The sequence below is a fragment of the Oncorhynchus mykiss genome, chromosome 14 (genome assembly GCF_013265735.2).
Source record: "Oncorhynchus mykiss isolate Arlee chromosome 14, USDA_OmykA_1.1, whole genome shotgun sequence".
Classification (NCBI taxonomy): Eukaryota; Metazoa; Chordata; class Actinopteri; order Salmoniformes; family Salmonidae; genus Oncorhynchus; species Oncorhynchus mykiss.
Genome location: NC_048578.1, coordinates 9,397,875 through 9,425,676, shown reverse-complemented (window position 1 = coordinate 9,425,676; position 27,802 = coordinate 9,397,875). Strand labels below are relative to the sequence as shown.

The 27,802-nt window shown below is 42.9% G+C and overlaps 1 protein-coding gene across 4 annotated transcripts; it reads right to left on the bottom strand.

Annotated features, from left to right (window-relative positions):
- LOC110487727 (opsin-3-like) lies at positions 1–27,563 on the bottom strand. 4 transcript variants are annotated; one of them, XR_005035913.1, is made up of 5 exons: positions 26,931–27,563; positions 24,727–25,055; positions 8,860–9,093; positions 2,190–2,383; positions 1,745–1,886 (listed from the first exon to the last, which is right to left on the bottom strand). XR_005035913.1 is itself a non-coding variant. In XM_021559637.2 (4 exons), the coding sequence occupies exons 1-4, from the start codon at positions 27,307–27,309 to the stop codon at positions 1,640–1,642; spliced, it is 1,197 nt and encodes a 398-aa protein (XP_021415312.2). In that variant the 5' UTR covers positions 27,310–27,561; the 3' UTR covers positions 1–1,639. The 4 variants fall into 4 exon arrangements, 2 of the variants coding, with proteins under 2 accessions (XP_021415312.2, XP_036798784.1); XR_005035912.1 differs by having other exon boundaries at positions 1,753–1,894; XM_021559637.2 differs by lacking the exon at positions 2,190–2,383 and having other exon boundaries at positions 1–1,894; positions 26,931–27,561.
- Positions 27,564–27,802: the final 239 nt, after the last annotated feature.

Below are 27,802 nucleotides of genomic sequence, written 5' to 3'. Positions count from 1 at the left end.
ATTTTATTTAGTAAATCTTTTCTTAACTTTATTTCTTGAATTGTATTGTTGTTAAGGGCTTGTAAAGTAAGCATTTCACGGTATGGGCTACACCTGTTGTATTCGGTGAATGTGACAAATACATTTGGATTTGATTTGATTTTGAGAGTTATAACAAAACAAAAAAAACACTTCGCCACATAACGTCTCAGTAATATGACGTAGGGCTTCCTCTAGTGGTGTAAGTACTAATCTCTCTGGTGGCCATGCCACTCTTAAGTGAGGGCCACATTCTAACTTGAAATCCATGTGCTTACCTTAGGCTGGCATTAAAAGAAAAAGATGCGAGTCTGACATAAGGCTAGGTTGAGGATGAAGATACAAGGCTAGAGCTACATTTAAGGTTAAAGTTCAAGTTAGGTTGAAATTAAGGTAAGAGTTAGAGCTACAGTGGATGTACAATTGGACATGTTTGAATACAAAAATCCTCACCACTGGCAAAGCCTCACAGTTCAATTAACCCAGAGTGTCATGTAATTCCAACGGGATTCTGGGTAGAACAGTCCCAGTGGTGCCCTCAGTTCAAGTGAACATGAGCCTGTATACTGTACAGTATTCACACCTTGACTTTTTACACGTTTTGTTGTGTTAAAACGTGGGATTAAAATGGATTTGTCATTTTTTTGTCAACCATCTACACAAAATACTCTAATGTCAAAGTGAAAGAACACTTCAACATTTGGAGAAAAAAAAAGAACAAAAAACACTATCTTGATTAGAGAAGTATTCAAACCCCTGAGTCAATACATGTTTGAATCACCTTTGGTAGCGATTACGGCTGTGAGCCTTTCTGACAGAACGTCTAGCTGAACGAGTGTGCTCGTATTCTCCTTTAAAAGACCTTCGCTGGAAATAAGAGGAAAAAGCGGCAATTAGTATAAGCTTCCTCAAAATAGTCTGAATTAATCTAAAATAACTCAAGAAATCTGTCAAATTTGTATGTTTTCGCCGAGGAGATCTTAGTTGCGCAATTCATCTAACTAAGATGCTTGGTGCAGTATTGCTCAATGAAAACATCTGCATGAAAACGATTCGGCTATCGTTGAATGACAAAGACTTTATTGAAGAATCCCTTCTGTTGACCAATCACCGACGATGGGGCGTAGACTTCGACTCCGAACTTCGGCTTGCCTCTAGAAAGAAATGTGTGCCCAAACAGCCGCAAAAACTCAAAAGTTCAAAACATCACAAAATGTCGTCATAATATCTGTACAAACTCTTCCGAACTATTTCGTCGGGGAAATAACAGATCATCTAAATGCTACAGGTCAGGGTGGGCTGAGTCTGACATTAAAGGGTTAATGTTGTTGGATTTTGCACAATGAGAACGGCAAAGGTAGAAGGTAACAGGAGCTGGAGAGGGAGGACCCAGTTGGTATACATCTTGTAGAATCCAAGGCAGAGTTTCCTAGATGGCTGGGGACACAACTGATGGGTCGCGACCAGTTCCTCTTGGTTAAGGGCTTAAGACTGGGTTGACTTTGCTCATCTAGTGGGTCACAAAGGAATTCAAAGGTTCCACAGGAGAATGCAGGTGGCTATCTTTTCTCTGAGCCTCTCTCACCTCAGTGTGGTTCCCCCAGCCCAGTAGAGGAGGTTCTCAAGGGGTGTAGTGGACCACCAGAGACATGGTGCGCCGTTCCCTCCGCAGGCCACACAGGGGGGCATTGCTGGGGCTCCTGTAGCTCTCGGTGTGTGGGGAGCAAAGAGAGGGCTGTTTTGGGGCTAGAGAGGGGCATGAAAGGGGTTTACCGGGGGTAGCGTTCTCCTCTCTGCTGCTCTGCTGGGTGTTAAAGCCGTACACAGACTGGGGCTCCCCTCTGCATTTCACAAAGGCCACGAAGCATCTGTAAAACTGACACACACACACACACACACACACACACACACACACACACACACACACACACACACACACACACACACACACACACACACACACACGTCACTTTGAGTATAAATCTCACTCTCACACACTGAGGCGATAGCATTTGACACAACAGTAAGATGGCATCGGACAGATATGGCAGCTCTGCTTCTAGCTCCTAAGCAACTGTGTTAGTTCTTACATTATTATCCTAGAATTTGTGTTGGGTGTTTTTACATACAGACGGAAATAACTTTTGGATATCAGAGCAGCGGTAACTCACCAGCATTACGACCAGGAATACAACTTTCCCGAATTGGATCCTTTGTTTGTACCCCCCAGGGCAATTTAACTTATTCCAGAGGCTACTCCAAAACACCGCCAGCGGAGAAGAGGTATTCGGAGTGGACTTCTAGTCAGACTCCAGAGGCGTGCACACCATCCACCTCTTCAGAGTATATTACTAATATTCAGTCTCTGGATAATAAAAGTAGACAAGCTCAGGGTGAGGATCTCATACGCTGCTTCACAGAAACATGGCTCTCTCGGGATATACTGTCCCCTTCCATTCAGCCATCTGGGTTCTTAGTACATTGCATCAGACGGGAATAAAAAATTAAAAACTCTCCCGGAAGAAGAAAGGCAGGGGTGTATGTTTCATGATTAACCCTCCCTTCTGCAAATCTGATCACGACTCCATTTTGCTCCTCCCTTCCAATAGGCAGAAACTCAAACTGGAAGTACCCATGCTAAGGTCTATTCAACGCTGGTTTGACCAATCGCAATCCATGCTTCAAGATTGTTTTGACCACGCAGACTGGGATATGTTCAAAACTGAAAGCGCAAACCACCACATTTAACCATGGCAAGGTGACTGGGAATTTGGCTGAATACAAACAGTGTAAGTATTCCCTCAGTAAGGCAATCAAATACAGTACAGAGACAGTGGAGTCGCAATTCAACAGCTCAGACACGAGACGTATGTGGCAGGGACTACAGACAATCACGGACTACAAAGGGTACACCTGCCACGTTGCTGACACCGACGTCTTGCTTCCGGACAAGCTAAACACCTTCGCCCGCTTTGAGGATAACACAGTGCCACTGACGTGGCCCTCTCCCAAGGACTGTGGGTTCTCCTTCTCCGTGGCTGAAGTGAGTAAGACATTTAAGCGTGTTAACCCTCGGAAGGCTGCCGGCCCATACGGCATCCTTAGCCGCGTCCTCAGAGCATGAGCAGACCAGCTGGCTGGAGTGTTTACGGACATATTCAATCTCTCCCTATCCCAGTCTGCTGTCCCCAATTGCTTCAAGATGTCCACCATTGTTCCTGTACCCAAGAAAGCAAAGGTAACTGAACTAAATGACTATCACCCTGAGGCACTCACTTCTGTCATCATGAAGTACTTTGAGAGGCTAGTTAAGGTTTATATCACCTCTACCTTACCTGACACCCTAGACCAACTTCAATTTGCTTATTGCCCCAATAGATCCACAGACGATGCAATCACCATTGCACTGCACACCGTCCTATCCCATCTGGACAAGAGGAATACCTATGTAAGAATGCTGTTCATTGACTACAGCTCAGCATTCAAAATCATAGAGCTCTCCCAGCTCATCATTAAGCTCGGGGCCCTGGGTCTGAACCCCGCCCTGTGCAACTGGGTCCTGGACCTCCAAATGGGCCGCCCCCCTGGGTGGTGAAGGTAGGAAACAACACCTCCGCTTTGCTGATCCTCGACACAGGGGCCCCATAAGGGTGCGTGTTCAGCCCCCTCCTATGCTCCCTGTTCTCCCATGACTGCGTGGCCAATCATCAAGTTTGCTGACGACAACAGTAGTAGGCCTGATTATTAACAATGACGAGACAGCCTACAGGGAGGAGGTGAGGGCCCTGGGAGAGTGGTGCCAGGAAAATAACCTCTCACTCAATGTCAACAAAACAAAGGAGCTGATCGTGGACTTCAGGGAAATAGCAGAGGGAGCACGCCCCTATCCACATCGAAAGAACCGCAGTGGAGAAGGTGGAAAGCTTCAAGTTCCTTGGCATACGCATCACTGACCATCTGAAATGGTCCACTCACACACCGTGTGGTGAAGAAGGCGCAACAGCTTGGCCCCCAAAAACCCTCAAACTTTTACAGATGTGCAATTGAGAGCATCCTGTCGGGCTGTATCACCCACCGCCTGTTAGGGCAACTGCACCGCTCGCAACTGCAGGGTGGTGCAATCTGCCAAACGCATCCCCGGGGGCAAACTACCTGTCCTCCAAGACACCTACAGTACCCAATGTCACAGGAAGGCCAAAAATATCATCAAGGACATCAACCACCCAAGCCATGGCCTGTTCACCCTGCTATCATCCAGAAGGTGAGGTCAGAACAGTTGCATCAAAGCTGGGACCGAGAGACTGAAAAACAGCTTCTATTTTAAGGTAATTAAATAGTTATCACTAGCCAGCTTCCACCCCGTTATGCAAGCCTGCACCTTAGAGGCTGCCCTATATACATAGACTTGGAATCACTGGCCACTTTAATAATGGAACACTAGTCACTAAATGTTTAAATAATATTTACATACTGATTTTACTCATCTCATATGTATATGTACTGTATTCTATTCTACTATAGTCAATGCCACTCCACCATTGCTCAATCTAGTATTTATACATTTTTAAATTCCATTCTTTTACTTTTAGATTTGTGTGTATTTTTGTGAATTATTTTTAGATACTACTGCACTGTTAGATACTACTGCGCTTTTGGAGATAGCGAAATGCTTGTGTTCCTGCACCCGCAATAACAACTGCTAAATAGGTGTATTTGGCCAATAAAATTTGATTTGATCAAACTCATCCAAAGAAAGCTACATGGTCTCAGAGCATTTCATATTATTCTGTATGTAAATCAGAGACACTCCATTTAGTATGATAGGTTTCATGTGTTCATTTGTAGATGTCCATCATCCATTTCGTAGTTTATGAATTACAATTCGTATTATATGTTAAGAATTTGGTAAATGTGCAATATGTTACGAATTTAAAAACATTATGAAATCCAATTTGTTGTGGCTAACGTTAGCTAGACTAGGGGTTTGGGTTAAGGTTAGAGTTAGCTAACATGCTAAGTACTTTCAAAGTAGCTAAAACATAGTAAGTAGTTAAAGTAGCTAATTAGCTAAAATGATCAAGTTTTCTATGATGAGTTTCAAGCAGTAACCTTCTGTCTTATGTCACCATACCAAACATAGCATCATACTAATTTGAGTGTTCCAGATTTACATGTTATGTCTAGTCTATGAGACCAGGCTGCATAAAGAGAGCATAGAGTGACCTAGTTTGCTAGTATGTGTTCTCTATTAAAATTTTCAAATTAAGTCTTTGTAATAGTGGTGGCTGCTGAGGGGAAAACGGCTCATAATAATGCAAATGGAATGGCATTAAACACGTTTGATGTATTTGATACCATTCCACTAACTCCGGTCCAAATACTAACACAAGTTCGTCCTCAATTAAGGTGCCACCAACCTCCTGTGGTGTGTTGATACTTGACACCTCTTCTTGGTTCAAGTGCCCTGAGAGAGGACAGATGGGATGTAAGGTAGCTAGCTGCCAAACTAAGTATGTCAGCCGGCCTGTTCTTACTGTAAGTGTCATAGGTAGTATCTATGAGGCAGAGGGCGATGAGAGGTGCAAAGTAATTACTGGGAGTCTGTGTCCTCACAATACTGTGTCCCCACAATGACAGGAGTTAGGGTGTCACTGTCAGTAGTCCTTGTGGGGATGTTAGCAGTGTCCCTTCACCCAGTCCCTCTCTGCTCCTCACTGACAGGTGGGCTGTCACAAGCACTTGAACCCCCATTTATACATTTTATTAACTGAGCTCTCATAACAAAATACATGATTAGCCTGTCAAGCTAAAGTAATCATGTCCATGAACATGAAATAGAGTATTTAGCAAAAACATCATGTCAACATGTTAGGACATACCTCTAAAATGATACCTCAATGGTATCCTTAGTAAGGACTCTGGGGGCTGTGTGTGATTGTCTTTCTGGCCTCACATGCCAGGCTTGAAAAATTAAAGGAGAGCTGCACACTCTAGGAGCTCAGATGCAATAATTGAATAACCTAATAACCAACGTTTCGACAGACAAGCTGTCTTCATCAGGGTATAACGACAAACACTGCGGGGTGATTAGTTTATATAGTGTCAAAGGACACACACAGGTGTCTGTAATCATGGCCGGGTGTGGCCTGATATCATTGGTTGATTGTCAGATATAACAAATAACATACCAAAAACATGAATGGATAGCATACGATCCTAGATACAATTTGGCTGCATAAGCCTACAAACATTTACAACAGCAAAATCACAAGAATGGCTTCAGATCAAAATCTACGTTAAGACCGAGGGAGCAAGGGTCTTTAAATTAAAGATCCAGGCAGCCTCTCGTTTAACAATAAATTGTCAAGGTCACCCCCTCTCCTAGGGAGGGTGACATGTTCGATGCCGATATAACATCCATTTAAGGGAACACTTTTTCTCCCCTAATAGTGATATTTCTACTGAACATGTAGGTTTCTCACCTGCACATCCTCCGACTCCTTTTAGAAGAAGGTGTTATTTTGTTCCTCCATCCAATCGCAATCACTCTATTGAGACGTATTGCAGACTCGTTGAATAATATGTTGTTCATCTCCTTAAGAACAAACAGGAGTACATATCTTTCCAGAATTTACCTCAGGAATGAAAAACAAGCTCTGCTTGATTTACAATCCGATACGTCCGTCCTTACCCGCCCTGCTGATAAGGGTGGGTTGGTTGTACTCATGGAGAGGACAGTTTATGTAAATGAGTGTCATAGACAACTGCTTGACAACACCTTTTACAAGAACCTCAGAAGTGACCCCACTGCCCAATTTCAGAACACTATCTTTACTGTCCTAGATGGGTATTTAAGTTCTGGTCAGATAGCTAAAAAGTCATGTTCTTTTTTGGTTATTCAACACCCTAAAATTGCTACTTTTTATACTTTGCCGAAATTACACAAGAATGTTACAAAACCTCCTGGGCGCCCTATTGTAGCGGCCCTTGATGCAGTAACGGCACCTCTATCGACTTTTGTTGACTTTTTTACTAGACCACTCACAGAACAGCTCCCCTCCTTTGTGAAGGACACCAGCAGTGTGATCTCTATTACTGAATCTCTTGATCTCTCCCTGATAATACTTTGTTTAATGACGAATATTCCACACGAGGGCGGTATTGACGCTGTTACATTTTCTTCTGCAACGTGACCCTAATGAACTAACTTCCAGTGCAGGCATTATAACATTGGCTGAAATAGTACTCTCACACACAACTACTTCATGATTCTAAATTATTTCTTTATTCATACGAAGGGTACTGCTATGGGATCCCCCATGGCTCCTAACTATGCTAATTTGTATGTGGGTTACATGGAGAAACAGTCCATCAAAAATGTTTTCTTGCCTCACATCATTCATTGGAAACGGTACATTGATTATATTTTTGTTCTATGGAGGGGTGATGCAAAACAGCTCCAGGCATTTCCTGCTTTTCTTAACTCTTGTTCTGAGCATCTGAGATTTATTATGCAGTCTGACACGTCAAATCAGTTTCCTGATCTTGTGTGAGGGTAATGTTCTATACACTGATCTTTACAGGAAACCTACTGATCGTAACAGTTCGTAGAGGGCTGAAAGTTGTCACCCGCATCCCTTGAAAAACAGTTTGCCCTACAGCCAATTCTGTCGAATCAAAAGACTTTGCAAAAAAACTAAATCCGATTTAGACAGAAATATGGCTGAGAAGCAAAGAAAATGCAAGGTGAGGGGGTACAAAAATGGTCCGACTAATATTGCTATGGAGACAATTCAAAACAAAACAAACAAAACTCTGATTTACCACCCCAAGATATCCCTGCACAACGTCTATACACCCCAAGATATCCCTGCACAACGTCTATACACCCCAAGATATCCCTGCACAACGTCTATTTGCGCCCCTACTGGATGGAAACTACAAGTGTAATGGCTGTGCTACATGCAATGGCACTTATAAATGTAGTTCCTTCAAACACCCCCAAACAGGGAAACAGATCCCAATCAAAGGTGTTATTACGTGCTCCACTAAGGCCGTTATTTATCTTATAACTTGTCCTTGTGGTAAAAACGATGTGGGTAAAACAAAGAGAGAATTAAAAGGACAAATCTCAGAACATGACAGAACTCGATTTACCCAGTTGCGGCCCACTTCTTGGAAGCAAACCACTCGATTCCGTCCCTACTTTACATCGGCATTGAACATGTCACCCTCCCTAAGAGAGGGGGGTGACCTGGACAATTTATTGTTAAAACGAGAGGCTGCCTGGATCTTTAATTTAAAGACCCTTGCTCCCTCGGTCTTAACGTAGACGTTGATCTGAAGCCATTCTTGTGATTTTGCTGTTGTAAATGTTTGTAGGCTTATGTAGCCAAATTGTATCTATGATCGTATGCTATCCATTCATGTTTTTGGTATGTTATTTTTATATCTGACAATCAACCAATGATATCAGGCCATACCCGGCCATGATTACAGACACCTGTGTGTGTCCTTTGACACTACATAAACTAGTGACCTGCAGTGTTTGTCATTATACCCTGATGGAGACAGCTTGTCTGACGAAACGTTGGTTATTAGGTTATTAAATGATTGCATCTGAGTGTGCGGCTCTCCTTTAATTTGTCAAGTGTTCTACTCCGCTAGTCAGCACCTCGCCTAAATAGGTGTGCGTTTCTTTCACCTCTATATTACTCACATGCCAGGCTGTCATAAGTCTGTCTAAGCTGCATATACGTTTCTCCCCACCACTGTAAAGGCTACACGACAGGTGAACAACACCATTGTCCCTCTGGTCCGTCCTTTAGCGCCCCCTCTCACCTGGTTGTTGAACAGCACATAGATGACAGGATTGATTACGGTGCTGCTCTTGGCCAGGACGGCGGGCACCACGCTGGCCACAGGGGTGACCAGGCCTGACCGGCCGAAGGTGGCCGCCAGGGCCATGACGCCGTAGGGCATCCAGCACAGCAGGTAGCAGGACACCATGGACAGCACCATGAGCAGGATGTGCTGCTCTCGCCTCTGGGCCGACAGCAGGTTGATTTTAGCCACCTGGGAACAGGAGGGGAGAAGAAAATTGTCTGACAAAGCTTTGCATTGATTATACTGTTGTATTATCTTTGCTATTACCAATGTGTAGCACCCCACTTGTAATGCTGTAGTGCTGGTCATGTATGTTAAGGGTTCAAAAACAGTGGATTTTATGTAATGTATGACAGAGCCAAATGATCAGCTGTGTTGCAGTCCATTTTTTACTTATCTGAAAATACGTTTTTTCTGTGGCATGTCTTTGTGTCAAAATAGCTCGTTTCTGGCATGAGAACCAACAGTATCTTTGCGTAAGCACTGTGGTGTACTGTGGTGCTGCGTGTCTTCCACCTCCCCAGAGTTGATTTCATGCTCCCTCAAGTGCGTCGTTCTGTAATGTCCACTCTGACGCCTGTCGCAGCACCCCGACCAATGAGCATGGCCAACTGAGGATATCAGCCAATCTGAAGGAATTATCAGGATGTCAGCACCACAAACCTCTTACATGCTCAACAGCGGAGACTCCCCGGAGGAGGAAGGGGAGGACCATTTCCGTCAGTAAATTTCATGATTTAAAAAATGTAAATAGTGAAAAAAACTATACTAAATATATTCACGTCACCAAATCATTTATTAAAACACACTGTGTTGCAATGAAGGTCTACAGTAGGGTTGACTATTTTACCAGTATTCCACGTGTTCCCTCCTAAGAATAAATAACCTTTCTCCCAGGTAACCCGGTATTTCCCACGAAAACCGGACTTGTCATTCAAAAGCATTATAAAGCATATAAATAGGCCTGTCTGGATTTGATTAGAGCTTTGACCGAAAATTGACACCTGATGCTACCTGAGCCTGATGAGTCATACATCAATGGAGCAGCAGGAAGCCTAGTGGTTAGAGGGTTGGGCCAGTATCCGAAAGGGGTAGGCTGTCATTGTAAACAAGAATTTGTTCTTAACTGACTTGCCTAGTTAAATAAAGGTTAAATAAATTAAATACCTTTTAATGAGCCCAAAAAATCCCAAATGACTGTGCTGTTGTCCAATACATATACAGTACCAGTCAAACGTTTGGACACACCTACTCATTCAAGGGTTTTTCTTCATTTGACTATTTTCTATATCAAAACTATGAAATAATACATATTGAATCATGTAGTAACCAAACAAAGTGTTAAACAAATGAAAATATATTTTAGATTCTTCAAAGTAGCCACCCTTTGCCTTCATGACAGCTTTGCATGCCCTTGGCATTCTCTCAACCAGCTTCACCTGGAATGCTTTTCCAACAATCTTGAAGGTGTTCCCATATGATGATCACTTGTTGGCTGCTTTTCCTTCACTCTGAGGTCCAACTCATCCCAAACCATCTCATTTGGGTTGAGGTCGGGTGATAGTGGAAGCCAGGTCATCTGATGCAGCACTCCATCACTCTCCTTCTTGGTCAATTAGCCCTTACACAGCCTGGAGGTGTGTTTTGGGTCATTGTCCTGTTGAAAACAAGATGATAGTCCCACTAAGCGCAAACCAGATCGGATGGCGTATCACTGCAGAATGCTGTGGTAGCCATGCTGGTTTTAAGGTGTGCCTTGAATTCGAAATCATTGACAGTGTCACCAGGAAAGCACCCCCAAACCATCACACCTCCTCCTCCATGCATCACGGTGGGAACCACACATGCGGAGATCATTCGTTCACCTACTCTGCGTCTCACAAAGACACGGCAGTTGGAATTCAAAAAACTCTAATTTGAACTCATCAGACCAAAGGACAGGTTTCCACTGGTCTAGTGTCCGTTGCTCGTGTTTCTTGGCCCAAGCAAGTCTCCTCTTCTTATTGCTGTCTTTTAGTAGTTTTTTGTTGTTGCAGAAACTCGACTATGTATGCCTGATTCACTCATTCTCCTCTGAACAGTTGATGTTGAGATGTGTCTGTTACTTGAACTCTGAACCATTTATTTGGGCTGCAATTTCTGAGGTTGGTAACTCTGCAGCTGAGGTAACTCTGGGTCTTCCTTTCCTGTGGCGGTCCTCATGAGAGCCAGTTACATCATGGCGCTTAATGGTTTTTGTGACTGCACTTGAAGAAACATTCAAAGTTCTTGAAATTTTCCACATTGACTGACCGTCATGTCTTAAAGTAATGATGGACTGTCATATCTCTTAGCTTATTTGAGCTGTTCTTGCCATAATATGGACTTGGTCTTTTCCCAAATAGGGCTATCTTCTGTATAACCCCCCCCCCCCCCCCCTCCCTCCCTCCCTACCTACCTCCCTACCTACCTACCTTGTCACAACACAACTGATTGGCTCAAACGCATTAAGGAAAGAAATTTACTTTTAACAAGGCACACCTGTTAATTGAAATGCATTCCAGGAGACAACCCCATGAAGCTGGTTGAGAGAATGCCAAGAGTGTGCAAAGCTGTCATCAAAGGCGTGGCTACTTTGAAGAATCTCAAATATAAAATACATTTTGATTTGTTTAACACTTTTTGTTACTACATGATGCCATATGTGTTATTTCATAGTTGACATCTTCACTATTATTCTACAATGTAGAAAATAGTAAAAATAAAGAAAACCCTTGAATAAGTCGGTGTGTCCAAACTTTTGACTGTGTCGTAATGTGAACATCGTTAAATGTGAAGACTTATTTTATCAAATCAATTCTATTTGTAATTATTACGTAGTTATTGGTTTCTAACACAATGCATTGATAAGTCCCTAGTGGACTAAACCGGTATGATGGCTTGGTAGACAATGGAAAGGGGTGGGGACCGATAAAAAGCGGGAAAGACCAAATGGATTCACTACAAACAGTTGATAATTATATTAATTGAAATGCTAATCCATTGCACATGAACAGCCGAAAAAAAAATAATAATAATTCGAAAATAATTGCAATGTATATATTTACGCCCGTATGTCGTTGTTGTCTTCTCTTTTGGAATCGCCGGTCCGTCTGTCGGAGAGTCAGTTCATCAGAAAGTCTCTGGTTAACTTCCCCAGATGTTACAATGTCTTTCGTAGTGGTCGCTTTCTCAGCGGCTCTGGATAGTTTCTGTTGTATTGGATACGTCAGGTGTACAGATGGTCGTTGCATAGAATAGATGTTTCCGCAGTTGTCGGTATTCTCGTACTAGACTTACATAATTTCCAGCTGCAGACTAGTAATTCTACGTCTTGGATTTGCTTTTATTCTGTAGTGATCGATAGTCTCAGAGTTGAACCATTTCCATCCGTGTAGCCAACACTACACGCTGTCTGGTCTCCTTGGCCTATAGAGTTATAGTTCTTAACCATTTTAACATGTAGCGTTAGCTCCATATTTTCTGGTCTAATGTACATTTAGTCAGGAGTGGGTTTTATACACGTCTGAGAAAAGGGGGGGGGGGGGGGTCCATGACGCCAAATATGCTCACGTGGGAGTGACCACTGATTTGGTTAACTTTATATGAAAACCCATATTTTCTCATTTAGAAGGTTAACATCACATTACATCTTTTCACAAATAGTTTAATCACATACGTTTCACAATATTTAGATGTAAACCCCATAATTAAGAAGTGTACACAACCAAAGATACAGTAATGAGTGTTTCCTGTCCCTCATGAGATCACCAAATGAAACACACTCGACATGACTGTCCCTTAAGTGTCCACGGACCACTCCCACATTCACAAAAATATAAATATTGTTTTATTCTCCCATTTTAGGGATTAGGAGTTTTGGCAAGAGAAGCTCTGTCTCCATAGACTCTCTCCCGCAACACTGCATGGCAGTTTCTTCCAAGTATTTATGACCGTTGTAAAACCTGATGTCGGAGAGAGAGAGAAAGAGAGAGGGGGGAGCCACGATATACACCCAAAAAGGGCCACGTCGTTGCAGTCCCCCTCTGGTGGTTGACCTTGGTAGGCTCTCTGAAAGCGGAGCAGTCCACCACAAGGATGGGCAGTGGATGTCCAGTTGGTGATTGCCGTTGTGGTCCATCTTTGGTGGTCGACCTGGGTAGGATTTTTGCAAATGGAACGGGCCACCACAAGGATGGGCAGCGGATGTCCGGATTGGGATCGCCATTCCGTACCCATCGTCTGGTCATCCAGACAGGAAGATCTGGGCAGTAACTTAGGCAGATGTTAACAACGCACACACACACTCAAAATATATAATTACATTTCTTCCCATTGAGCGGCATTGTGGCACTAACTGATGGTTGTATGGGGACTTTGTTTAAGGCTCTATCACTTCCTAAGTGTCAAAGGAATTTAAAGGAAAAGGAATGAAAGCATAAACAAATGATATACAAAATCTAATTATCAAACCATCTAATTGGACTGTATTCTACATACGTTCATGGTCGGCAAAATGAACCTATCATGGCATTGTCTAATGTCATATCTAGGGCGTTCCTAATTTGTGGTGTTGCTTAGGGCGCTATCCTAAGTTGATAACTACATGATAAGTCTACAGCTGCAAGGCACCAGATTCGGGCAGTCTACAGGGATGACCTATGGACCTCTGGAGAAACGTGTGAGTACTGCAGCTGTAGAGTTAAAGGCTTCAAAGTAAATTTTCAACTTTACTAAGGCTGCTATTTTGCTCGGACGCTTAAGTGATCCAAGTATAAATCCTTATTACATGTGCCGTTGTACGTGTGTGTCTGTGCTTACACAAGCGCACATACCAAGTAACCAAGTATCCGGGTAGGCTGCAACCTGTTCAGAATTGTCACGGCCGTCGAAAGAAGTGGACCAAGGTGCAGCGTGGTGAGCGTACATATTTCTCTTTATTAGAATGTCGCCAACAAAAACAATACAAAACGACCGTGAAGCTTCAAAGTTAACTACCCACACTGAAAGGAGGGAAAGGGCTACCTTAGTATGATTCCCAATCAGAGACAACGATAGGCAGCTGTCCCTGATTGAGAACCATACCTGGCCAAAACATAGAAACATAGAAAACAAAACATAGAATGCCCACCCCACACCACACCCTGACCTAACCAAATAGAGAACTAAAACGGCTCTCTAAGGTCAGGGCATGACAGTACCCCCTCCCCCCCACCCCCCACCCTTCCCCCAAAGGTGCGGACTCCGATCGCAAAACCTGAACCTATAGGGGAGGGTCTGGGTGGGCATCTAACCGCGGTGGCGGCTCTGGTGCGGGACGTAGACCCCGCTCCACCTCTGGCTCACCCCCCTTTGGTGGCGCCTCTGGTGCGGGGACCGAAAACATTTGACCTCTGTCATTGCCAACAAAGTATTGAGATAAGTATTTGGTCAATAACAAAAGTTTATTTTCCACCATAATTTGCAAACAAACTCATAAAAAAACTGGGCACCCTCGTCGCAGGACCCTCGTTGGGGGCCCCAGACTCGAGGCCGTCGCTGGAGGCTTCGTGCCATGGATCATCACTGGAGGCTTCGTGCCATGGATCATCACTGGAGGCTTCTTGCCATGGATCATCACTGGAGGCTTCTTGCCATGGATCATCACTGGAGGCTTCTTGCCATGGATCATCACTGGAGGCTTCTTGCCATGGATCATCACTGGAGGCTTCTTGCCATGGATCATCATTGGAGGCTTCTTGCCATGGATCATCACTGGAGGCTTCTTGCCATGGATCATCACTGGGCTGGAGAGACACACAGGAGTCCTGGCTCTGGGAGCAGGCACAGGACTCACCAGGCTGGGAAGACATACAGAACCAAACCCGGCTACCCGGCTACCTTAGTATGATTCCCAATCAGAGACAACGATAGACAGCTGTCCCTGATTGAGAACCATACCTGGCCAAAACATAGAAACATAGAAAACAAAACATAGAATGCCCACCCCACATCACACCCTGACCTAACCAAATAGATACATAAAACATCTCTCTAAGGACAGGGCGTGACAAGAATGTGTCTGATGTCATCAGATAATTTCCAGGTCAATGCCTGGAGGTCAGTAAGAATTGATGTCGACAAAAAGACATGTTAAGGGGACCTGTAGTAGTTTTACAACACGTCAATGTGTCTTACACCATTGTAGTGGTGATAGGTATGAAGGAGTCTATTTCATAGATACAGTTGAAGTCGGAAGTTTACATACACCTTAGTCAAATACATTTAAACTCAGTTTATCATTCTTGACATTTAATCCTCGTAAAAATTCCCTGTCATAGGTCAGTTAGGATCACCACTTTATTTTAAGAATGTGAAATGTAAGCATAATAGTAGAGAGAATGATTTATTCAGCTTTTATTTCTTTCATCACATTCCCAGTGGGTCAGAAGTTTACATACACTCAATTAGTATTTGGTAGCATTGCCTTTAAATTGTTTAACTTGGGTCAAATGTTCCGGGTAGCCTTCCACAAGCTTCCCACAATAAGTTGGGTGAATTTTGGCCCATTCCTCAAGACAGAGATGATGAGTCAGGTTTGTAGGCCTCCTTGCTCACACACGCCTTTTCAGTTCTGTCCAGAAATGTTCTGTTAGGATGTGGTCAGGGTATTGTGATGGCTACTCCAATACCTTGACTTTGCTGTCCTTAAGCTTGGGGTCATTGTCAATTTGGAAGACCCATTTGCGACCAAGCTTTAACTTCCTGACTGATGTCTTGAGATGTTTCTACAATATAACCACATCAATTTCCTACCTCATGATGCCATCTATTTTGTGAAGTGCACCAGTCCCTCCTGCAGCAAAGCACCCCCAAAACATAATGCTGCCACCCCCGTGCTTCACAGTTGAGATGGTGTTCTTCGGCTTGCAGGCCTCCCCCTTTTTCCTCCAAACATAACGAGTCATTATGGCCAAACAGTTATATTTTTGTTTCATCAGACCAGAGCACATTTCTCCAAAAAGTACAATCTTTGTCCCCATGTGCAGTTGCAAACCATAGTCTGGCTTTTTTAATGGCGGTTTTGGAGCAGTTGCTTCTTCCTTGCCGAGTGGCCTTTCAGGTTATGTTGATATAGGACTCGTTTTACTGTGGATATAGATACTTTTGTACCTGTTTCCTCCAGCATCTTCACAAGGTCTTTGCTGTTGTTCTGGAATTGATTTGCACTTCTCGCACCATAGTACGTTCATCTCTAGGAGACAGAATGCGTCTTCCTTCCTGAACCGTATGACGAATGCATGGCCCCATGGTGTTTATACTTGCATACTATTATTTGTACAGATGAACGTAGTACCTTCAGGCATTTGGAAATTGCTCCCAAGGATGACCCAGACTTGTGGAGGTCTACAATTTCTTCTGAGGTCTTGGCTGATTTCTTTTGATTTTCCCACGATGTCAAGCAAAGAGGCACTGAGTTTGAAGGTAGGCCTTGAAATACATCCACAGGTACACCTCCAATTGACTCAAATGATGTCAATTAGCTTCTAAAGCCAAGACATAATATTCTGGAAATTCCCAAGCTGTTTACAGTCAACTTAGTGTACATGTATGTAAACTTCTGACCCACTGGAATTGTGATACAAGTGAAATAATCTGTCTGTATACAAAAACTATAGTTTGTTAACAAGAAATTTGAGGAGTGGTTGAAGAACGAGTTTGAGTGACTCATAAGTGTATGTAAACTTCCAACTTCAACTGTATGTCATCCACGGAGGAGTTACCCTCAAGACGGAAGTAAGCGCTGAAACAGTCATACGCAGTGTGATTATGGTTCATGACTTCTAATAACTTTCCTCCTGAATGAAGGGTTCTATTTATTAGTGACGTGTGCTGAGCATCAGAAGAGTGTTCTGGAGATTCCCTTACGTGTTGCAATCTGAGTGAACGGAGTAGCGCACAGCGTTGTATGAGATCTTCAGTTTCTTGGCAATTTCTCGCATGGAATAGCTCTTCATTTCTCAGAGCAAGAATAGACTGACGAGTTTCAGAAGAAACTTTGTTTCTGGCCATTTTAACTCTGTAATCGTGCCCACAAATGCTGATGCTCCAGATTCTCAACTAGTCTAAAGAAGGCCAGTTTTAATGCTTCTTTAAATCAGGACAACAATTTTCAGCTCTGCTAACATAATTGCCAAAGTGTTTTCTAATGATCAATGAGCCTTTTAAAATGATAAACTTGGATTAGCTAACACAACGTGCCATTGGAACACAGGAGTGATGGTTTCTGATAATGGGCCTCTGGACGCCTATTTAGATATTCTATAAAACATCTGCCGTTTCCAGCTACAATAGTCATTTACAAAATTAATCATGTCTATGTATTTCTGATTCATTTGATGTTATTTTAAATGTGATTTTCTTTTAAAAACAAAGACATTTCTAAGTGACCCCAAACTTTTGAACGATAGTGTATGTTCGACAATTTAACTTATTAAATTGAATGAGACGATTATATCCAATCAATTAAGATTGTCTGGATTATCATAACATTTGAACTGCTGGTTACAGTTAAGGTACATTCACCACTAGGGTCACTTATCCCTAAGGCCGAAGCCACATGGGATTCCCGCAAAGGCGGGACTTCCTTCAGTACTAGGAAGTACTGAATGAGCTTTGCAAAAGCAAATTTGACTGATTAATCAATGTTAATGATAAATCAAACCTGTATAGGCTATTTGGGAATTCAACTTTAATTAACCTGAGAGCGTTGCTGTATCAAGGTTAATGTGGAAAATTGTCTCATTTGCAGAAACCAATCAATTTCGAAATGATTTCAAATGTAAATTTGAAAAAGGTAAGTCTGGCAATTTTACTTATTAGTTCAATTGAAAGATACAACTATACTCCATCTGTTGAGATTGACTGGATAACATTAGTAACCACTTGATATAAACGTGATACACACTGGGTGTCACAAATGATGATTAAAAAAAAAAAAAAAATCCTGCCGATTCTTCACCCCCAAGGGTCACTGAACGCAGAAAGCTGAAATCAAATAGAAGTACAAAGGGCGGGACTTAAGTCGCTTAAGACGGAGGAATTTCAACGTGACACAGGAAAAACGAAATGGTTACTTTGCCTTTGTTAGCTGTAGCATCTTGTGCAAGCTAATTAATATAGAACAAATTCTCTCCTTTCAAAACTACCAGTAAGTTCTATTGGCTGATGTATTTAACATTCAGCAAATAAGAGCTTGTGTCCCTCCTCGAATAGTCTATTGGTATGAGAAATGCTAAAAAAAAATGTACAATGTCCAGCAAGCTATACTAGTCTAGCTTTTCCAAGAGCTAAGGATAGAGGCCAGCAAAGCACAGCTTATTGTGCAAGAGAGGCTATAAGTTAGAAGCTTATTATGCATAACCCATCATTAATTAGCTAAATATAAGGCTAAAACTGCATGGAATGTATTACCTGAAAGAGGTAGGCTAGGACAGCTACAGTATATATATAGGACTATTTATCCATCTAGAAGATTATCTATTTTGGGTGCAATTTGAATGGAGTTGATGGGGAGAGAGAAAGACTGCGAGAGAGTACTCGCGCGTGCACTGATTTAAAGCAATGATATTCGAGTGATAAGCTGTTTTAGAACTCTGCAGCTGCAATAAAAAAAAGAAGTTGATCCCAAAAGCCAGATGGAGATGGGTTAATTAGAGGTGCATTCGGTCTTTATATTACTGTAGCATAAACTATGCTGCAGCAAATGCAGGAGATCAATGAGATGATTGGTCTACATGCATTGTGAACTGCGCTACATACTGAGATGGGCGGCCTGTCCCCACCGTGAGCATTGATGATTCATCATGCAGAAGCCATAGAGTAGCCAGATTTAGATTTGCATATAGTTTAACAGTTCCATTTCACACCATGCTGTTCATGTAAATACTTTATTATAATGTACTGGTTTCTTGCAGTTATTTATCCTGGGAAAGGGGAATGGTTTTGGTCGGTAAATCCCGGTACATATCGGTAACCGGGTTCCCGCCATTTAACCCTAGTCTACAGTAGCCTCAGCATCATTCTGCAGGGTAGCCCCATGGTGTAGCCAGAGGACAGCTAGCTTCTGTCCTCCTCTGGGTACATTGACTTCAATACAAAACCTAGGAGGCTCACGGTTCTCACCCCCTTCCAGAGACTAACACTGTAATTATGACAACTTCTGGAAGATGTTCTCCAACCTATCAGAGCTCTTGCAGCATGAACTGACATGTTGTCCACCCAATCAAAGGATCAGATAATGAATCTAGGACTGGAGGCATAAGGTACAGCTAGCTATCACTGCAGTGCATAAAATGTGTTGAGTAGTTTACTCAAAGAGAGAAAGACAATAGTTAAACAGTTTTGAACAAATTAATTTCTTCAAAAATGAAAGTGAAGCGAGAGAGCAATATTTCATTGTATATTTTCTTTCACTTTCAATTAGCTAGTGTCAAATGCAGTTTAGCCTACTCAAACAGACAGGGATGCTATGTTAGCTAGCTGGCTGGCTAACACTGGAACTCTAAGTCAAGGTAAGCTTTTGGTTTTATTAATTTATTGCCACCGAGGCCCTCCGGTGTAACTGCTAAACTGATTGCTGCTGACTACACTGTACTGCGTGATTGTAGCGGGTTTACTAACGTGTTAGTTCTAGTAGCTATGTTGACTATGACATGACAACAATGTAGGCTGTGTGTAGCGGTCATGATATGAAGGTTTAGCTTGGAAAGGTTTTTTCTCCTAGTCACAGACACAGCTGATGTGTTGTGAACTGAAGTCCACAAGCGAAGAAAAAACGTGAGAGGAGGAGAGCGCATAGATAGAGGCGAGAAGGAATTATATGTACAATGAGCTGTTTGAATGGGGCTGCTATGAAAGTGAACTGTTTGCGTGTGATCATTGGGATATTCATTGCACAGATTCTGTTGAAAACCTTTTCTTAAACGGAAGCAAATGGAATGAAACGGGGATACCTGAATTTGTCCAATAGAAACTCGTTTGCAACTGTTGGACTAATGATTACACCATAAATCAGCTAGATGCAGGCAAGAGTGTGCAAGGTGGTATTGAAGGTGTCACTGTCTGTTACCTTGATTACTGAAAAATCTCTCAACCTGTGCACCTACCTTGTAAACCTTCGTTCATAGGCTAGGTTGTAGCAACCTCATGATGGGCACAGGGAAAATGTGAGTATCATGTAGTAGCCTAAACCTATCAATATTACATTGATCCAATATGTTGTAATAGAAATAAGGCCATGTTCATAAAAAAAAGTAATCCTCCTCCCTCATCTTAAACGGCAACGACCACCACTGATGCTCAATTAGACACAGCCTTGTTGCCGGCCGAGTAGGCCATAACCTCTGTTACATACGCAATCTTCTTAAACATGTAATAGGAATTCTACTGCTGCCAAGCCATCACAGAGGGTATTTCTGGTGTATTGCCTGGATTTCTCTATTCCAGACCCACAAAGGAAGCAGACACTTCTATTTTGGAGGCTCAGACTGTTCTTTTCAGGAAATTGATAAAAAGGTACATTTGTGACACCTGGAGATTTGGCCATGCATTGGAGTAACACATTAGGATGCTGTCGTATTGACATTTATTCTGAGGCACAGTTATGGCATGATAAATCTCAGTGATGTGAGACCATGGGAGAGGCTTTTATGACCAACAGTGTGCCTGGAATTAAGATGTGCAGTGATGCCCAACCATAAAATACCACCCTTGATCCATACTGATTATCTTCATATGAATGTCATTTCTCTGTGTGATGTGTCACTGCATGGTGAATTGTAATTCACCTCTCAGATGACGGTACTACTCCACAAGCTGGCGCTTGGTTTCTAAGAAAAGCCTGGGGGGGCGCTTCAGAAGGAAGGTGACTGGTGGATCAGCGAAGCAGAAATTCAAAAGTAATCAGGTCTGCAGCCCTCAGCTGAACAGGCTTCAACAAACACAGGGAAAATGAGACACTTACATAACTGGATTGTCACCAATAGTAACGGGCCTATTCCACAGCCCAAAAATGGCTCCTAGATGATTCATTCATGGAGTAGCACTGGCGGGTAGCATAAGGCGAGGGCATTCTGAGCAGGGCAGGCAGCCACCAATTGGAACCCATTAATTACAAATTGGTTGTGTGAGCCAGATGCCCAGGGTTTATAAAAGCCTCTCAAATGCAAGGATAATTCACAAAAACCTAAGGAGGGTTGAACACAACCAGGTCCAGACTCCCCAGAGAGCCTGCCTCCATGACTCCCCAGAGAGCCTGCCTCCAAGACTCCCCAGAGAGCCTGCCTCCATGACTCCCCAGAGAGTCTGCCTCCAAGACTCCCCAGAGAGCCTGCCTCCAAGACTCCCCAGAGAGCCTGCCTCCAAGACTCCCCAGAGAGCCTGCCTCCATAACTCCCCAGAGAGCCTGCCTCCATGACTCCCCAGAGAGCCTGCCTCCTTGACTCCCCAGAGTCACACAGATTGTGTCTCCGTATGTGTTTTTGAAACATCTTGTTTGTACTGTATAGTGCTATCTGGTTTTGGCCTCCAGTCATTAAATGAAGGAAATACTTCCGTATAAATGTAATAATATCTCCCAATCATCCAGCCAGACAGATATATCCAGACAGCCTTTCTATTCCAATTACACTGTTTGTCAAAGGGATAATGGGTACAGAAGCACAAAGGCTGAGTCGGGTCCATAACTGTGTATAATGGTGAATCATGGTCTGGCTTGAACCATTATGCGGGCAGCCACAGTACGGTCTGTCAACATCAAAAACAAAGCTATTTTGGCATGCATTCTACAATTACCCGTATGAACTACCAATATCATTGGTATAAAATGTTTTTAATTTACCCAACAGTAGCTTGATTTTGACCAGGATACACTACATGATCTGCTTGTCGAACATCTCATTCCAAAATCATGGCCATTAATATGGAGTTGGTCCACCCTTTGCTACTACAACAGCCTCCACTCTTCTGGGAAGGCTTTCCAATAGATGTTGGAACATTGCTGTGAGGACTTGCTTCTATTCAGCCACAAGATCAATAGTAAGGTTGGGCACTGATGTTGAGCGATTAGGCCTGGCTCGCAGTCAGCGTTCCAATTCATCCCAAGGATTATCATTGGGATTGAGGTCAGGGCTCTGTGCAGGCCAGTCAAGTTCTTCCACACAGATCTCGACAAACCATCAGTATGGACCTATGCTGTAGCGTTAAGATTTCCCTTCATTGGCGCTAAGGGGCCTAGTCCGATCCATGAAAAATAGTCCAATGGCGGCGAGCTTTAAACCACTCCAGCCAACGCTTGGCATTGAGCATGGTGATCTTAGGCTTGTGTGCGGCTGCTCGGCCATGGAAACCCATGATGTTGCTTCCAGAGGACGTTTGGAACTCGGTAGTGAGTGTTGCAACCGAGGACAGACAAAATTTCCGCACCGCACGCTTCAGCACCCGGCGGCCCCTTTTTGTGAGCTTGTGTGGCCTACCACTTCGCGGCTGAGTCGTTTTTGCTCCTAGACGTTTCCACTTCACTATAGCATCACTTACAGTTGACCAGGATAGCTCTAGCAGAACAGAAATTTGACGAACTGACTTGTTGGAAAGGTAGCATCCTATGACGGTGCCGCGTTGAAGGTCATTGAGCACTTCAGTATGGCCATTCTATCGCCAATGTTTGTCTATAGAAATTGCATGGCTCTCTGCTCAATTTTATACATCCGTCAGCAACCGATGTGGTTGAAATCGCCAAATCCACTCATTTGAAGCGGTGTCCGCATACTTTTGTATATAGAGTGTATATTTCAATGCAGACTGTCTCGGCATGTCAACATCTTTCATGTAATGTAAAGCACAGACCTGACAGGTAGAGTTACTATGTAACCAGCTGCAGAGTGCACACTTCATTAGCACCAGAGTGCACACTTCATTAGCACCAGAGTGCACACTTCATTAGCACCAGAGTGCACACTTCATCATAATCTCATGATCTTCATCATGAGTCTCAATAAGGCACCAGACACCATGTAGCCAACCACCAATGAGTGACAGCACCACTCTAGGGTTGGAGTCCATTTAGGAAGAAGAACATGAGAATTTGAAATTCAGTTCAGTTCATGAATGGAAACATTTTCAATTCATACACTTCAATTCACTTCCGGTATTGACTGCTTTCAAAATAGACCTTCCCCCACCTGAGTCCCACTCACTAGAGGTCGACCGATTATGATATTTCAACGCCGATTATTGGAGGACCAGGTAATGAGTGGAGAACAGGAGGCCTTCTTAAAGAAAAACTTACAGGTCTGTGAGAGCCGGAAGTCTTACTGGTTGGTAGGTGATCAAATACTTATGTCATGCAATAAAATGCAAATTAATTACTTAAAAATGTGATTTTCTGGATTTTATTTTAGATTCCGTCTCTCACAGTTGAAATGTACCTATGATAAAAAATTACAGACCTTTACATGCTTTGTAAGTAGGAAAACCTGCAAAATCGGCAGTGTATCAAATACTTGTTCTCCCCACTGTATATATAAAAATTGGCCGATTACAGCAGTACTGAATAAACACTTTTATTTTACTTAATATAATACATAAATAAAATAAATGTAGTCCTTTTAACATGAGTCTTCAATATTCCCAGTTAATAAGTTTTAGGTTGTAGTTATTATAGGACTATTTCTCTCTATACCATTTGTATTTCATATACCTTTAACTATTGGATGTTCTTATAGGCATTATAGTATTGCCAGCCTAATCTCGGGAGCTGAGATTCATAAAGTCATAAACAGCGCTGTTCTTCAAGCATTGCAAAGAGCTGCTGGCAAACGCAGGAAAGTGTTGTTTGAATGAATGCTTACGAGCATGCTGCTGTCTACCACCGCTCAGTCAGACTGCTCTATCAAATTATAGACTTAATTATAATATAATAAACACACAGAAATATGAGCCTTAGGTCATTAATATGGTAAAATCTGGAAACTATAATTCCGAAAACAAAACGTTTATTCTTTCAGTGAAATACGGAACCGTTCCGTATTTTATTGAACGGGTGGCAACCCTAAGTCTAAATATTGCTGTTACATTGCGCAACCTTCAATGTTATGTCATAATTATGTAAACATCTGGCAAATTAATTATGATCGTTGTTAGGAAAAATGGTCTTCACACAGTTCGCAACGAGCCAAACTGCTGCGTATACCCTGACTCTGCTTGCACTGAATGCAAGAGAAGTGACAATTTCCCTAATTAATATTGCCTGCTAACATGAATTTCTTTTAACTAAATATGCAGGTTTAAAAAAAGATATACTTGTGTATTGATTTTAAGAAAGGGATTGATGTTTATGGTTAGGTACATTGGTGCAACGATTGTCCTTTTTTCGCGAATGCGCTTTTGTTAAATCATCACCCGTTTGGCGAAGTTGAAGTAGCCTGTGATTCGGTGATAAATGAACAGGTACTGCATCGATTATATGCAACGCAGGACAAGCTAGTTTAACTACACATGGTTGATGATATTACTAGTTTGCTAGTGATTATGTTAAGATTATTTTTTTTATAAGATAAGTTTAATGCTAGCTAGTAATTTACCTTGGCTCCTTGCTGCACTCGCATAACAGGTGGTCAGCCTGCCACGCAGTCTCCTCGTGGATTGCAATGTAATCGGCCATAATCGGCGTCCAAAAATGCCAATTACCGATTGTTATGAAAACTTGAAGTCGGCCCTAATTCAAATCGGCCATGCCGATTAAAACGGTCGACCTCTACCACTCACCCCCCTGATGGAAACCAGTATCCCGCCGTAGGAGTAGACCATGATCATGAGGGGCAACAGCAGGCAGAAGATGAACAGGCAGACCACATAGGAGACACTGGCCGGAGAGCGCTGGGTCCACTGGACAGAGCAGGAGGTCCCGGCCCCCTCCGGGCCATAGCTGCTCCAGCCCATGAAGGGGGGCAGGGTCCATAGCAGGGAATAGAGCCAGGAGCCCCACACACACAGCCAGGCCTTTCTGAAGTCAGACACGTCAGCCTGGATGGAGCGCTGCACCGTGGCGTAGCGCTCATAGGACAGATTGGACAGAGACACCAGGGACACGATCCCTAGGAGAGACAGAGAGAGAGGAAAAGAGCGAGAGAAAGAGAGAGAGAGAGAGAGAGAAATGAGGGGGAGGTTATCAGGGTGTCATGGGGTGCCTGGTGTTGTTATAACAGATGCCAGTTATCACCGTTTTTTTTTCTCACCAGTTTGAGAATTCAGATGCTAAGGAGAATGGGAGGTTACATAACAATCATTAGCTCTGTTTTGCCCAATTTTGGTAACATTTAGCTAAATGGTAAAAGTAATATTTTGTAAACCCAAGAGAGAGCTGGCATGCCATGCCACACAAGACAGTAAGAAAATGTATGGTGCAGTTTTATATTCCTACATGAAGTCAGACCACACTGCAAGTTGGCTTTTAGTGCTGACGTGCTATACATCTCTATACTGTGTGTGTGTGTGTGTGTGTGTGTGTGCACGCGCATGTCTGCCTGTCTTTCTGCCTGTCTGTAAGTGTGCGATTGGGACCTGTGTGCGTTTGACTAAAGCTGAGGGAAAAATAGGTTTATGTCTTTATCATGCTAGTCTGTCTCAAGAGTACTAGCCTGACATTCTAGGAAGTGTGACTTGTTATTGAATTGACAGTGTCCTCTCAGGAGGTGAGAACTTGCTAAAGGTTTTCCTCCTGTGCAACAACTGAAAGGCAACGAAAGAAAAAGTTTGCCCAACTTAATTTAGTCTTCCTAAGTGCTCAGAGTACTTTGAGACTTTGTTAGTTGTGAATGGATGCCATCCTTGATTAGTAGTTGCTGGCTGTTATGAAGAATGACAGCATATAGAGCCTTCAGGAAGCAGACAGAGTAAAATTGTTCAGGGCCGGCGTGATGTGCCCACTCCTCCCCTCCAGGAGTGTTTACAGGTTTGGTTGAGCTTTCTGTGGAGCCGGGGTTTGCATGTGTGTGTGCTTATGTCGTTGTGAGTCATGCATGCGTGTGTGTCACTGCCCTCCTGTGTGGTTTCAAAGGGAGGGGAACAGGGGAGCCGTATCGCTCCCATCGGGATAATCACTGAGCTTTAAAGATATCCAACAGTCAAATGTCACAGCATTGGACCAATAAACTGCTTTGACAATTTATGTACAGTATTTGCCAAGCTCATTAAAAATTATAGCCATTTTTTGTACACTTTAAATCAGAAACATGAATGACACCAACATGTTTTTTGTCAAACACCCACAGATTATAATTCAATCAATTTTGGTTATCCAATTTTGGATCCAGAGACATGCAAGGAGAGATGACAGGTGAGAAGTGTACATGTATAAGATCAGCTACAATTTGTATGAGTGGCTGATCTAAAAGGGGTAGGCTGTTGTACTCTGTGTTGAATGGGCGGTCTCATTATGGGGTTATACATTAGAATAGTCTACATGCTTTACATTTAAGGTCCTATGCAAAGTCACTACATTTACTATGTCAAGCATCCCAGTCAAGTGCACATTGAAACTTATTCACACACAGAAACGAATAAATTTTGGTATAAAGGTTGAATGCAAATGTCTCTTGCTCTTGCTAAAGCTTTATGCAACCGTTTTTCATTCATGTTCGACTGTTTTCGTATTCAAATGTAGGTTAATTAACATTTTACAAGCACAGGGAGGAATAAAATACCATTCATTTATTCATTTGATTGGATATACAGTCATAAATTGATGATGAATTGTGCTCTGAGACGTTTCATAATGAGCCTGGAGGACTTATTTAAGAATTGATCGAGCAGTAATGATCTGATGGATTTGCATGCCCTTTTGCCAGTAAAGTTGCTCAGGCTAAGAAACTACTATATGCAAAATATTTTTTCTTTTTGTCACATGGAGGTTAGCCTAAAGTGTAGGCTACATGGCTTTCGCTGCCTGTTGAAATATTTGAAAAACTCACCGAAAAGCGAATTGGCGAAGCCGTACCACTTGCAACCATGGTGTCCAATGAGCCACCTCCCCTGTAGACTTGCCGCAAAACTGAATGGAGTTCCACAAATACACACGAGGATGTCGCTCACGCTGATGTTCAGAAGGACGAGGTTTATGGGCGTCCAAAGCGACCGAAACTTTGCGAAGATAAGCAGGACAAGAAGGTTGTTGAAGAATCCCAGGACCAAAATGAGCCCAAGGCATACTGCCACCACCGTGTGGCCTTGCCTGCTCAGGTCGAGGGTGTCCTGGGGAACCAAGGTGTCCCGAACACTGACATTGGTGCTGAGGTTGGAAGCAGAGCTTTCGGTGCTGCTGAAATTCAGAGCTCTTAAGTGGACAACCATCAGCACCCTCAGCGCAAGCGGGGGTGACTTACAACAAGAGGAGTGAACGCTCTCTCACTCATTCAAACTCGTTCACAGTGCAGAACACATGCTCACAACAGTCTAGGTGACAAAGAAAGACACACAGAACCCCCATTTATTCTATCACTTACAACCCAGCTAGCACATAACGTTCTGACAACCATATTGGTATGAAACAAGCAGGGAGCTAGCCCGAAGTCCAGCGCGCTATCGACTACGCCCCAAAAGCATGCTCGAGCGGTAGTCGATATCTGCGCTTATAAACCCAGGGCCGTTACAATATGTTTCTTAGAGTTTGGTGAGTGCGTGGTTGTCCTAAGGTTAATTTGCATACAACTTTCCAACAACTTCCTGGGAATGGTGCAGGATCGTTACTTGGCTTTGGAACATTCTCAGCACATTTAAGAATCTTAACAAAAAAACGATATTTCTTGACATTTCATTACTTTAACAGAACATTTCCTACAAGTTA